Source organism: Podarcis muralis, chromosome 11, assembly GCF_964188315.1.
Source record: "Podarcis muralis chromosome 11, rPodMur119.hap1.1, whole genome shotgun sequence".
Classification (NCBI taxonomy): Eukaryota; Metazoa; Chordata; class Lepidosauria; order Squamata; family Lacertidae; genus Podarcis; species Podarcis muralis.
The window spans coordinates 23,147,108-23,161,345 of NC_135665.1; the positions used below are offsets into that span (position 1 = coordinate 23,147,108).

A 14,238-nucleotide genomic window follows, 5' to 3' on the forward strand; every position below is an offset into this window, starting at 1 on the left:
CCCCACAGTGTTTAATGGGGTTTCTTATCTAGCAGGGGTGCTGTGGATTGCAGAGTTCAAGTGTGAATTTGGGTAAAATGACATCTGTATAACTTGTTGTTTTATTAACAGAATTTCATTTATAAAAAAGAAGAAAAAAGAAAAAGTGAGAATGGAGGAAAAAGAAAAATACATCACCATACATTAATATACACACGTGTATATTCTTATTATTTTAATGCATATGTAATTGTCAATAACCTTATATATCTATGTAAACTCATTTAAAATATCATTGCATTTATCCAAGGGTAAGAGCAAGGGTGCCAACTTGAATAAAATATTGGGGGAGCCCAGGTAAGCTCCGCCCCATATAATCAATAATGGAAATGCCTATCAACTTTTTTTGGGGGGGGGGGTGAACGGCCCCGTCAAATATTTTATTGGGGGAAGGTGAAAGGACCTTGGCCCCTAGGAGTTGGCTTCTATGCGTAAGACACACACACACCAAAACACACACAGTGTGTTTGTTTGTGTGTGTGCATGACTGGAGTAAGACACGCGCGCGCGCGCACACAAGCATTGTATGTTACACAGTCCTAATTCACATACTGTCCTTATGTTGACATCAGTCTAAGATGTCGACGGGTCCACCCGAGGGACACGATTGCTCCTTTCTTTGGCCAGCTCCCTCCGGATGGGAAGCTGGCAGAGGGGGTGGCAAGCTCCTTCTTGCTGCTTTTGTAGAAAAAGGCGACGGGTTCAAGCTCTGGGCCCGCCCCGTCCATGTCATGCTTCCCCTTTTCTCAGCAGCGGCCGGACGTAAAAGGCGCTGAGACACAACGCCTCCCGGCCACAACTTCCTCGGGGGGAGAGAAGCTGGACGTTGCCGGACGCCTCCGCCGCGGGGAGAAGGACCAGGCTCACCTGCTCGACAGGTAAGTGCTGCTTCTCAAGCAGATGCTGCAGGTGAAGCTCCAGCAGCGGCGACCCCCGTTCCTCTCCCTCGCCCCTTGTCCGACGCGAAGCCCCTTTGGCAGCCAGACGGCTCCCCCCCCCCCAACCCTCATTTCAATGGGCTTTTGCAGCGTAGGGGAAGAGAAAGAAAAGCGTATTGTGTCATCTTAAAAGAGATGATGCTACCAAAATCTAGTCACTGGATTGATAGATCAGATGTCAAGGAAATAAACAACTGTCTGACTTTTAGAAGACATCTGAAAGCAGCCCTATTTAGGTAAGTTTATGTCATATAGAGGAGGGGATGTCATATAGAGGAGGGAGAAAGCTTGTTTTCTGCTGCTCCAGAGAAGCAGACACGGAGCAATGGATCCAAACTACAAGAAAGAGGATTCTACCTAAACATTAGAAAGAACTTCCTGACAGTAAGAGCTGTTCGACAGTGGAATTTGCTGCCAAGGAGTGTGGTGGCGTCTCCTTCTTTGGAGGTCTTTAAGCAGAGGCTTGACAACCATATGTCAGGAGTGCTCTGATGGTGTTTCCTGCTTGGCAGGGGGTTGGACTCGATGGCCCTTGTGGTCTATTCCAACTCTATGATTCTATGATTCTAAGTTTTTAATGTTTGATGTTTTATTCTGTTTTTAATATTCTGGCTGGGGAAACCCAGCCAGGTGGGTGGGGTATAAATAACAAATTATTAAAACAATTATTATTATACTGGATGCTTCTCTCAGAGCTCCCACCCCCCCACCTCCCCAGTTATTTTATTTGTTCAACACTCCTGCAAAGGCTCAGAGGCTATTATTAGAATTAGAATTAGAATTTATATACCGCCCTATACCCAGTGGCGTAGCGTGGGTTGTCAGCACCCGGGGCAAGGCAAGTAATTTGCGCCCCCTAACCCGTGGATTTGCGCCCCCTAACCTGTGGATGTGCGCCCCCTAACCCGTGGATTTGCCCTAACCCCAGATGTTGCGCCCGGTGCAGCCGGCCCCCCCTGCACCCCCCACGCTACGCCACTGCCTATACCTGGAGGTCTCAGGGCGGTTCACAGAATAAAATAAAAATATAAAACCACAAAATACATAATCAACATAAAAACAACAACCCGATAATGACCCCCCCAAAAAAAACCCCCACACACCACGTTTTAAAAGGGCATAAGATGTAAATCAAATCAACCAAAGGCCTGATTGATAGCTAGAGGTCAGAGCAGCCTAAATTGGTACCCGCATAATTCTGGGAGCGGTAGGGAAAGGGGCATACAGTATTTCCTAACAATCTTCCAGCCTGTGGAGGTGGCTTCGAAAAGGGAAAGTGAAGGTATCAAGTTGAAAATGCTGGAAGTAAGAGAGGAGGTGGATCGCAATCTGCTGCTGTCTTCCCTTTGATGTTGGATGTGCCTGGATTTGGACTCTCTGGAAATCCAACTTCTTGTTTCTCTCTCAGATTTCTGAAGAACCATATGGTGTGGTGTCCAGATGAATCATACTCAAAAGTAGACCCACTGAAATCAGTTGACTTAATTTATCTCAGCGGGTCTGCTTTGAGTATGATTTAGTTGGACACACCACCCATTTTCTTTTAAAAACACTGTACATAATATAAATCAGCCCAGAAGTTTGTAGGATTCATTTCATAGAAGTAAAAGTTGAAAAAAATGTTTTTCAGCATGGTAAAACTATTCTACTAGTTAAGTTAAAAAAATGTTTTGTCTGCAAAGAACATGAGAGTTTCTAGTTGCGACTTGGATTTCCCCATTGCCTGACTATATTTAAGAGGCAATGTAAGACTTGCTTACTGTAGAGATTTTTTAGAGGGTAGGGATAAGAGAAAATTGAGTTCTTTTGCTTTTTAAAAAAAAGGAAGTGTGGTTGTAGCTGGATATTTTTTCTCTTGGGGTTTTTGTGCTTCTGTTTAATGTTAGTAGATTTGGGGTTTATACAGAGTTTGTATGTGAGTAAAAAATCCTCTCCAAACAGGCACAATAGCAACTCTTGTCATCAGAACATCTCTTCCTTTGGTTTACCTTCCTTTTCCAAACATCTAGTTTGAGGAAGAGTTCTGTATCACCCAGAGGGCTGCATACTGCACTCTTCAATTCAAATTGATCTAAAGAAAAACTATTGTTTCACATGTTCTGATTTGAGGGTCAGGGGAGGGATGTTGGACCAATGTGCCTAGAACATGTTTTAGAACTTAAAACACAATATAACACAGGGGTTTAGGTGTGCCAGGTTTTGTTTTTCATTGAGAGCATACAAGAAGTAATGGGGAAAAGTAAATTGTTCATAAAGTGTTGCAACTTTAAGTCTTGTTGTTGTTTTCCCCCGGGCTGGATTATGTCTTTCCTCTAACCATTCCTTTCTTAACCACCTTGTATCTATTGGTTTGTGGATCAGCTATTAAGAACATTTGCCATCTGCAAGGTAATTTGAGTGAGTTTATTTAGCAGTTTTTAGCCAGGAAGTTAATTAGGTAGAGGGCCCTTTGAGATCTCAAGCTGATGCTCAATTCCCAGGTGTCACTGCCTTTCGCTAGCTTTGTCTGCTATAAATAAATGAGACTGCTTCTATTCCTTCTTGCCTTTAAAGCTGTGGCTGGTTTCCTGCATTGAACTTCACCTGAAAGTCACAGCGAAGCTTACACTGGTATGTCTATAGCATCATAGTACTGTAGAGTTGGAAGGGTCTCTGAGGATCATCTAGTCCAACCCCATGCAATGCAGAATATGCAGCTGTCCCATACGGGGATCGAACCTGCAACCTTGGCATTATCAGCACCACGCTCTAACCATCTGAGCTAAAATGTGAGCTGTTGAACGAAGCAGATTGAGGAAATAGTATGCAGGTTCTGCAAAAATTGAATTTTTTAATGTCTTATGTTTACAGCTGAGTTCCTCTATTATGCATGTCCTTTCTGCTGATTCTACTTCTGTGTTGATTATTTCATGTTTATAGGGTTCATAGGGTCAGGGCATACCAACAGTTTTCTACATGCCTGGTTGCATTCACAACCAGGAGTGCAGGAAGTGTTCCTGCAAAAGACACTTAATGACTCAGATGGATAGGCCATACTTAGTCCTCTGCCTGTCTCTGCTGTTGCGTCTCTGTCCACTGAGAACCTTAAAAATAACAGATGGTGCCAATGGTTGTTTGCTCAGACCAAAAATGACTGGAGATCTCAGCCATTTCAGCATTCAGCCAAACTGTTTGGCTGAATCCACCCTAGGTGGATTCATTGTATTCTGGAATATTGGCTAGACTCACAGAGCAGATTCATTACAAACATTAGACCTATTGGATGTAGAGCTGAAACATTCAGGCTGGAGGGAACAGCAGCTGTGAAAAACAACCCCATTCCAGCTCCTAAAATCAGAGCTGCCTGGCTGTATCTGAAGTGCCCTGAAGATAGTTGCCTGGTTTATGTCTGCCTGGTAGCCTTTTAATCCTAGTTGTGTGTTAAGTAAAACGCGGGAATCACTGATGGGGAATTCCAACCTGTTCTATATCAAGATATATTCTCTGCACAGTACTAACTGCCATAGGAAAACAGACTGAGCTCAGGCCAGCGTTTGGCTACGGTTTCATGTGTGCATATTAAAGTGCCTATTAATACAGCACTTGCAGTGTACCTGTGCCATAAGGTGGTGCTGTTCCCCAAAAAATAAAACAGCAAAGTCTGCAGTTGCATCTGAGCCAGGTCTGGTGAGCATTTTATACAGAAAGGTAACATATTCATCAGATAATCAATCTTGTATGCACAGCTCGTTTTTCACTGCTCATTCCAGGCTTCTTCAGCAAGGGTTGTTATCATTTAAATTTCAACCCCTCCTTGAGAACAGAAGAGCCCTGCTATATTACACCACAGTCAGCATTCTGTTCTCACAATAAGCAACCTGCTGGCTATGGAAAGCCTATCAGTAGCACATGTGCGCATTAACACTCTCCTGCTCATATTCTCCAGCAACTGGTATTCAGGGCCATGGGACCCAAAGGTAAATGCAGCCATTGATAGCCGTATCTATGAATTTGCCTGCTTGCTGTCCCTCATTCTCACTACCACCTTAAGCTGACCTGAGAGTCAGGGAGGTATCCCCAGTGGCCATGAGTGCAGCCAGGATTTTTGTTAAGGGATGCAGGACTTTTGTTGGGGGGGGCAGGATTGATGTGATTGGTCAGTTAAGTATTTCTATTGTTTTACTTGAGCAGGGGGTGGCCATCATTCTGCCCGGACGCTGAGGTCCAGTGCCGAGGGCCTTCTGGCGGTTCCCTCACTGCGAGAAGCCAAGTTACAGGGAACCAGGCAGAGGGCCTTCTCGGTAGTGGCGCCCGCCCTGTGGAACGCCCTCCCATCAGATGTCAAAGAGAAAAACAACTACCAGACTTTTAGAAGACATCTGAAGGCAGCCCTGTTTAGGGAAGCTTTTAATGTTTAATAGACTATTGTATTTTAATATTCTGTTGGAGGCTGCCCAGAGTGGCTGGGGAAACCCAGCCAGATGGGCGGGGTACAAATAATAAATTATTATTATAATATTATTATTACACCCATGCAAGTGGCAGTGCAGTATACATTAATATAAACACTTAGGACAGAGCTTTTCAGACTTTTCATGTTGGTGACACACTTTTTAGACATGCATACTTTCGCGACACAGTATCTCAGTTTTACTAGCAAACCAAGGGTTAAACAAACCCCTTATACGAGTGTTTGCGCGACACACTGTAGCCAACACACTAACATGTCATGACACACAGTTTGGAAAGCTCTGAGTTAGGGAAACAAGTGACCCCCCCCCCCAATACATGAGTGGTACTTGCAGCAATAAAACTGCTGGCACATTTACAAAGCTAAGCAAGGTCTGGTATGGTTTCAAATTGGATGGGGGACCACATGTTGAGATTCCTGCATTACAAGGGTTGGACTGGGTGACCCTCAGGGGTCATTCCAGCTCTTTAGTTCTATGATTCTCAACAATTCCTTTCCAATTGCACCCTAGGCTCTCTGGATCCTGGCCTGTGGGTTTTTTTGGCACGGTAGTTTCAGAATATTCTTGGTTTTTCTTTTATGTTCAACATAGTGAGCACATCTGCGGTTTGCTTATTTGGGGGAGTTGATAAGCTCACATGCATCATATATTCAGTGCTTCCACAGCACTGACAGGGACAAAGACTCTTTAGCATGTGCTATGTAGTCTGAAAGGATGGCTTCCTGTTGTAGATTCCAGTATGCAGCTTCTGAGAGAAAAAGGATGCCTACATTCCTGGGAGTGCATTTTTCGGTGTGCCCTTGGCAGGGACCTGCTACACGGTGTGCCCTGTTAGTTAACCCTTTGGCCACTGCTTGAAAACAGCTGCAGGGGGAGTATTTCAGCAGCCATTTGCTGATGTGCAGAGCTTTAACCACCTGAAGTGTTAGATACCCGTTTCCTTTTCACAGCAAATTGAAATGCTAAAGTAACTAAAAATGGGGAAGTATAAAGGCATCTAAAATAGTGGCCTTCCCAGGTTTGTGAAATATAATTTTTTTTTTGAAATTGTGGTGTTTCATTCTGGGCAGCTCACAACATTAATAAAAAAATATTCAGTTAAAAAAACACACACACCCATAATAAAACCAATTTTAAACAATACAAATCATAACATAAAACAACCCCAAAGTACTGCAACAAACTAAAAAGTTTATTAATAGTTATGTACATGTGTTCTGTCTTTTTTGGGGAGAAATACCCTGTTTAAATAGCACCAGAAACTAACTAATATCCTGTATTATGTTGTTGCTGTTGTTGTTGTTTTATTCATTCATTCATCCATTCATACCCCACCCATCTGGCTGGGTTTCCCCAGCCACTCTGGCCGGCTTCCAACAGAATATTAAAAACACAATAAAAGATCAAACATTTAAAAATTCCCTAAGCCTTTTATACTTTTATAGACTTCTTATCACGTCACAGTCCAGAAGTGTGGCTATTGCAGTTTCTCCAGAGCTCTGCAGTCAGCTGTCTGTTCTGTGTATGTACGGTATATTAGAGAGGCTCTTAAATCCCCTTTTTCCTCCTCCTTCCTGCTGCTTCACATGCTTTCGATGTAATGTACTTTCCAGTCTTGCCTTGAAATACTTCTGCTTCCCCCACCACTGCTGCCCTAGATCCCTTGTGATTTCAGGAATAGCTTTGAATGAATCTTGTGCCATGTTAAAAGACGGAGATCTTTTCCCTTCTGAACTTCTTTTTCGTTTATTCTATAGGCTGGAAAAATTGGGATACTTCATCGTCTTTAGATCTGGGTGTTTTGCTGCAATGGGAAATGGAAACTCCAAAAGAACGTTTCCTTTTTCTCCAAGAAACAGTGTGAAGGACAACCGTGCAAGTCCAGGACAAGAAGGCTTTAAGCAAAAGCCCAAAACGTTTGAACTGTCACTGGGTGAAGAAACCAGTGGCAATACCAATACTGAAGAAATTCACAGCAGTGATGAAGATGCTGGAGATGTTTTTTACAGGTTTGTGGTTCTTCATGCTGAGGAAGATGTCGAGGAAGCTGCTAGAGTCCAGGACTTGCTACAGAATGAATTCTGCATTAAACCAGGAATCATATTTGCCGAAATGCCTGGTGGGAGGCATCTCTTTGAAAATTTAAACGATGCAATGAATGGGTCTGCTTGGATAATCATCTTGCTGACTGAAAACTTCTTAAGTGAGCTTTGGTGCGAGTTCCAGTTCTGCACTTGTCTGTTCAGTGCGTTGACCATACCGCACAAAGGATACACCGTCATCCCAATGAGGCCGCGGAATAACCCGCTCCCAAGGGAGAGGACTCCTTTCATCCTCCAGACCATTAACACGCTACAGGAAGATAGCCCTGGATTTGCCCAGCAAGTGAAGAACATTTTCCAGGACTCGAGATACAGGCAACAGCAAGCCATATGGCAGTATGAAAAGAAGAAGGAAGAGGTGCGAAAGCTGCTCGAGTGGCAAACCTATTAAGGCAATTTCTGCAAAAACCCCTTACACCCCAAAGAACTGCTTTTTTCAAATGATCCCCACTGAGTGTTAATCATCCTAACACTTAACTGTGTCTCATGGCAGAAAATTCTCCCTAGCTGTAAGAGCTGACTTCATGGAAGCTTTGCAGAGAGGGTTCATAGATCAGGGGTTACAGAAACTGATCTAGCCCTTGGCATCTCCAGTTAAATGATCTTTCATAGAGCCAGAAGTAGCTCTGCCTGGGAGGGACACTACCAGTGAGATTTGACAATACTGGGCTAGATGGTCCAATGGTCTAAACTCTGTGGTTCTCAAAGTGGGCAGTACCATCCCCAGGGAGGGGGAGCAGTTACCTGGAGTGTGTGTATGAAATAGGGTGGCTCTGGAGGTGTAAATGACTATCAGACTTTGAGAAGCTGTTATCACTGTTGCACTAATTGAACTAAATAGTTTTCATTGGATTTTGAATAAATGTGCAGTTATTCATTACCGTTTTGAATTCTGTTGTGTTATAATCCTCCTTCGAGGGACACAGGTGGCGCTGTGGGTTAAACCACAGAGCCTAGGACTTGCCGATCAGAAGGTCGGCAGTTCGAATCCCCGCCACTGGGTGAGCTCCTATTGCTCAGTCCCTGCTTCTGCCAACCTAGCAGTTCGAAAGCACGTCAAAGTGCAAGTAGATAAATAGGTGGGAAGGTAAACGGCATTTCCGTGCATTGCTCTGGTTTGCCAGAAGCGGCTTAGTCATGCTGGCCACATGACCCAGAAGGTGTACGCCGGCTCCCTCGGCCAATAAAGCGAGATGAGTGCCGCAACTCCAGAGTCAGTCACGACTGGTCCTAATGGTCAGGGGTCCCTTTACCTTTACCTATAATCCTCCTTCACGGGTCATGCAAACTGCTATTCTGAATAACGCTTTTTATAGAGTAGCAGGAACCGGGGATGGTTTTTGGGGCTGTGACCCCAAAAAGGTTGGGGATCCACGGGTCTAATGCAATGTAAGGCAGCTTTTGCTGGAATTGGACAATTTTTAGAGAGAGAATTGAACATGGATTGAAAGAGGGATTGCAGTCAGTTGTGTGTACACTCATCTTACTTCCATCTTTAGTGAACAGGTTTTGCATTGTTTCAGAAACCTGTTCAACCAGGCACAGCAAGGGGACAAAAAGAAATGTCTGTGTACTTGTGTGTTTACACCAAGAATGAAGAACTTGTTGCCCTCCATGTTGTGGTATTCTCTTTTTCCCAATATCATTTTTATTAAATCTCCAAAAATATTCCAAAATACTTATCATCATGTAATTAAAACAACAACGACATGCAGTTTCTTCTTGACTTCCCACCCCTCCTTTCCTGTTTTTTTTTTTACTCCTTCTTGTTAGCTGTTTTACAACACGTAAGTTTTAATTTTCTAAACTCCATCATCATTAATTCTTTCAATAATCCACTGCTTATATTTCAAATCCTGCCAGTGACTCCATATATGGGTGATAATTTGATGGATCCATCAGTGGACTCCACTCCTCCTTAAGCACTCCGTCATTACGTCTTCTTAATTTGGCAGTTAATTTCACCATTTCAGCATAGTCCGTCAGTTTCAGAGGCCATTTCTCCTTAGTTGGTCGTCATCCTTCTTTCCCCTTCTGTGCATATAAAGTTGTGGGATTCTCAAATCCCATTAGCCCTAGCCAGCATGGCCAGTTGTCTGGGATGATAGTGAATGGTAGCTCAACAACATCTAGAGAGTCACAGGTTGCCCAGCTTGGTGTATAATGTTGGAGAGGATCTTGTTCTCAAACCAGTTGCAGCGGTCTGTAAAACTACTGCCAGTCTTTGGCCTTCAAATCAGGTTTGCTGGAGGACTGTATTTGGCTTTCCAGCATCTGAGAAACTTACTGTGGTACCAGATAAGAACTAAGTCTTTCCTGCTAAAGACTATTGTATCTTCAAACTCAGCTCAAAGTGCCATGTTCTCCACGCCTCCTTAATAATGTCATTTCCACATGGTTCAGATGGAACCTGTCATCTGTGGGGCTTTCTGTAAGAAAAGCTAAGATGCTCACTGCATTTTTAAAGGGCCACAATGGAGTTGGAAGCTTGTTCTATGACGTTTTGAAATATTGGAAGTTCCTTGTGGAGCTCAAGTGTTAACAAAGGGTGACTCATTCAGTTAAGGCAGTGGTTTTCAAGCAGTGTGCCGTAGCACCCTGGGGTGCCTTGAATGATGGTCAGGGGTGCCGCGGGCAACACTGGCCTCTGTCCCTCTTTCCTTTCCTCCATCCTCTTATGTCCTCTTGCATCTCTGCCTCCCAATGGCTTGAACAGTTGTTTGTTGCAGCAGCCCTGGCTACAATGTCCTCCCCAGGTGAATGGTGCCTCTGGGGCTGGCCAGGGGGTGCTGGTTGCCAGGAGCTGAGGTGGACTCGGAGTAAGCAGGCGAGGGAACTCAGCCAGCCAGTCCACCAGCCCTTGTTGTTTTGGAATGAACAGACAAGTGGGAGCCCAGGTAGGTACTGTGCTGGCCTTTCCTATGCTTGCTGTGTGCAAGGCCTGCTTGGGAGTTGAGTGCCCGGTGCTGAAAGGGAGCCTCTCCGCCATGCAGGCCCAACAGCGCCTGCTGCTGCCATTGCTGCCTCCCAAGGTAAGGTGCTGGCCTCACATTCACCTTTGGCCAGTCTCCATTGGGCCAGTAAGCCTGGGGGCATCCTCTTCCCAGTGTAGGAAGCCAGTGTGGTATAGTGGTTAAGAGCAGTGGACTCGTAATCTGGTGAACCGGGTTCGATTCCCTGCTCCTCCACATGCAGCTGCTGGGTGACCTTGGGCCAGTCACACTTCTCTGAAGTCTCTCAGCCTCACTCACCTCACAGAGTGTTTGTTGTGGGGGAGGAAGGGAAAGGAGAATGTTAGCCGCTTTGAGACTCCTTCGGGTAGTGATAAAGCGGGATATCATATCCAAACTCTTCTTCCAGGCCACCTCTCTTTGGGGCAGATGGGGGGGGGGCAGCTCAGAGACCGGGGGGGGGGGGGCAACAGATGCTGCCTGGATGACTCCCAAGCAGAGGGGAGAGGAGAGGAGACTCCACAAGGGAGGCTGCCAGCTCTGCAGGCAAGGGGTGACACATAACAGTTCCTGAGCCCCAAGGGGTACTGCAGAAAGAACAAGTACAAAGGAGCCGTGGACTCATAAAGGTTGAAAACTTGAGTTAAGGGCTTGTTGGTAGCCCTGTTTGCACTTGCTTTGGCTATTAAATAATGCTGTGTTGAGCAGAGCCATCAACATAATAATAATAATAATAATAATAATAATAATAATAATAATAATAATAAATTTATATCACGCCCACTCTGGGCAGCCTCCAACAGAATATTAAAATACAATAGTCTATTAAACATTAAAAGCTTCCCTAAACAGGGCTGCCTTCAGATGTCTTCTAAAAGTCTGGTAGTTGTTTTTCTCTTTGACATCTGCTGGGAGGGCGTTCCACAAGGTGGGCGCCACTACCGAGAAGGCCCTCTGCCTGGTTCCCTGTAACTTGGCTTCTCACAATGAGGGAACCGCCAGAAGGCCCTCGGCACTGGACCTCAGTGTCCGGGCTGAATGATGGGGGTGGAGATGCTCCTTCAGGTATACTGGACCGAGGCCGTTTAGGGCTTTAAAGGTCAGCACCAACACTTTGAATTGTGCTTGGAAACGTACTGGGAGTCAATGTAGATCTTACAATACCAGTGTTATGTGGTCTCGGCGGCTGCTCCCAGTCACCAGTCTAGCTGCTGCATTTTGGATTAGTTGTAGTTTCCAGGTCACCTTCAAAGGTAGCCCCACATAGAGCGCATTGCAGTAGTCCAAGCGAGAGATAACTAGAGCATACACCACTCTGGCGAGACAGTGTGTGGGCAGGTAGGGTCTCAGCCTGCGTACCAGATGGAGCTGATAAACAGCTGCTGTGGACACAGAAGTGACCTGCGTCTCCATGCCTGGTCCCTATTGTGGCCACTTTATGCAAAGGATCTGTTAGGCCACTCTTTAATTTTTGCACTGTAAACTACTTCAACTGCAACAGAGCAGAGTCTCTTGTGTTGTGCCTGCCATTCAAACCAAATAACAAACAAGCTGGAGATGACAAAGTTGCCTGGCCCTTGCCCAGTAACGGGGCTCGTCTCCCAACATCCAAGGCGCAGATATTGGACCATAAATCAGTATGATGCTTCAGCAGCTGTCTTGGTTCCTTCAGTCATTCCAGATCTTTCTTTTTTGATGTGTTTATACAGCTCGAATTCATGAAAAAAGGCTTCTCAGCAGAGAGCTTCCATCAATTGGCCTCATTCCCATCAAACCACAAAATGGCGTGTTGCAACATGTCTTGAACCGCATGAACAACTGTGGTCTCCAAAGAGTTAGTGCCAGTTGCTCCAGGCTTTTTCATTACATAGCTGGCAGACTAACTTCTACAACCCTCTTTACATACGTTAGCAGATAGCTTCTCTCATTCTGTGGCACCTCTATTCTCCTGTGTGATGGTTGGTTGAAAACAAAAGTTAAAATTAGGGTGACCAGATGCAAAGAAGGGCAGGGCGCCTGTGCTTTAACAATTAGGTAGAACAAGGAATTTCAGCAGGTTCAACCAGTTAGGCAAAAACTGCACTGGCTCAGATTCCATCTCCTACGTGACAGCCTTCTCCTTTCCATATGGATGCCCTAGTGCAACAGTGACAGACCTGGAAAAATATCCCCCAGTGCTAACTTCTGGTCCTGGTACTGCAGGTAAGAGCAGAACCATCATATCATCTTGCCTCCCACTCCCACCTCAGAGAGCCACTCCAGGAGGATACCATAGCTGATGGTGTCAAAAGCTGCTGAGATAGTACTTGGTCAGGGCGACCAAGCCATTTAGGTGTCAAAACCCCACTGAAATGGATCTATGTAATTAGTCTCATCATAACACACCTAAAGTTGAGCAGTCATCACCCTTTCCATCACCTTACCCCCCAAGGGGACATTAGCTATTGAGCAGTCGTTTTTTAATACCTCAGGGTCCAGGGATGGCCCCTTGCGAGAGGGCACTAGCACCTCTGCCATTGGCATCTTCCACAAAGAGGCGTTTACCACTCCCCATACCAACTCCCCCCAGTCACTGCCCAGCTAGCTCTCATAAGTCATATGGGCATGGCTCCAGAGTAACGTGGGATGAACAGATGATGATGATGATGATGATGATGGTGATGATTCCCTGTCTGGGTTGCCCCAGCCACTCTGGATGGCTTCCAAATGATATAAAAACATAATAAAACATCAAACATTAAAACCTTCCCAATACAGGGCTGCATTCAGATGTCATCTAAAAGTTGTATAGTTCTTTATCTCCTTGACATCTGATAGGAGGGTGTTCTACAAGGCAGGTGCCACAACCAAGAAGGCCCTCTGCCTGGTTCCTGTCACTTCACTTCTCACAGTGAGGGAACTGCCAGAGGGCCCTTGGAGCTGGAGCTTAGTGTCCCGGCTGAATGATGGGTGTGGAGACACTCTTTCAGGTATACTGGGCCGAGGCCATTTAAGGCTTTAAAGGTCAGCACCAACACTTTGAATTGTGCTCGGAAACGTACTGGGTGACTTGTCAATATACTTGAGTTGCAACAACCGAAGCCAATCTCATATAATCGTAACAGGCGTGGCCCTGGACATTTCCGCTCATCTTTCAGCCTCAATAGCATCGGGTTTGGAGTGAATATGAGTAACTTTCTTCTCAAAGTGCCTTGCAAATTTGTCATAGTTGGCCCCAGAGGGTTCTGTTGACCCTGAAGAAGGACTGGCATCAGCCAGCCTCTTCACAACCCTACAAAACTCAGTGAGTTGGCTACTTAAAGATGCTGTGGTTGGCAGAGAAGTGAGCTCTCTTTGCTGTCAGCACTGTCAACTGGTAGCGGGGCTCAGTCACTCTGGCAGCTTCCCCAGGGTGTCAGGTGCTTGCAAAGGCCATGGCACTGTGCTGCCCTGGAAGCCAAAGCTTGAAATTCTATCACTGTGCTCTTGGGCAGTTGTTAGTTTGCACAGGCTCCACAGTTCAAGTGCAATGTTGCAGTGCAAGACCATTGGCTAGTAGTTGTCCTTTTTTATCCTTCCTTTGTTTGTACCAGGCTGTGCTTAACACTATGTGGAATGTTACACTTTGATACTTGCATTGCTCTATTTATTTTAGGAGAATTAACACCCCCTTTCCTCCTCCACCATGCTAAAGAAGTGCTAATCTGATGTGATCTCCATCACATCTGAAGTCAGGAAAGCATATGATAAAAATAGTAAAAAATCTCAGCAGCAAAGT

The 14,238-nt window shown here is 45.2% G+C and overlaps 1 protein-coding gene across 1 annotated transcript; it reads left to right on the plus strand.

Annotated features, from left to right (window-relative positions):
• Nucleotides 1-628: 628 nt before the first annotated feature.
• TICAM2 (TIR domain containing adaptor molecule 2) lies at nt 629-9,239 on the plus strand. Its single transcript, XM_077936120.1, has 2 exons — nt 629-917; nt 7,186-9,239. Exons 1-2 carry the CDS (start codon nt 766-768, stop codon nt 7,919-7,921), a joined length of 888 nt encoding a protein of 295 aa, XP_077792246.1. The 5' UTR covers nt 629-765; the 3' UTR covers nt 7,922-9,239.
• Nucleotides 9,240-14,238: the final 4,999 nt, after the last annotated feature.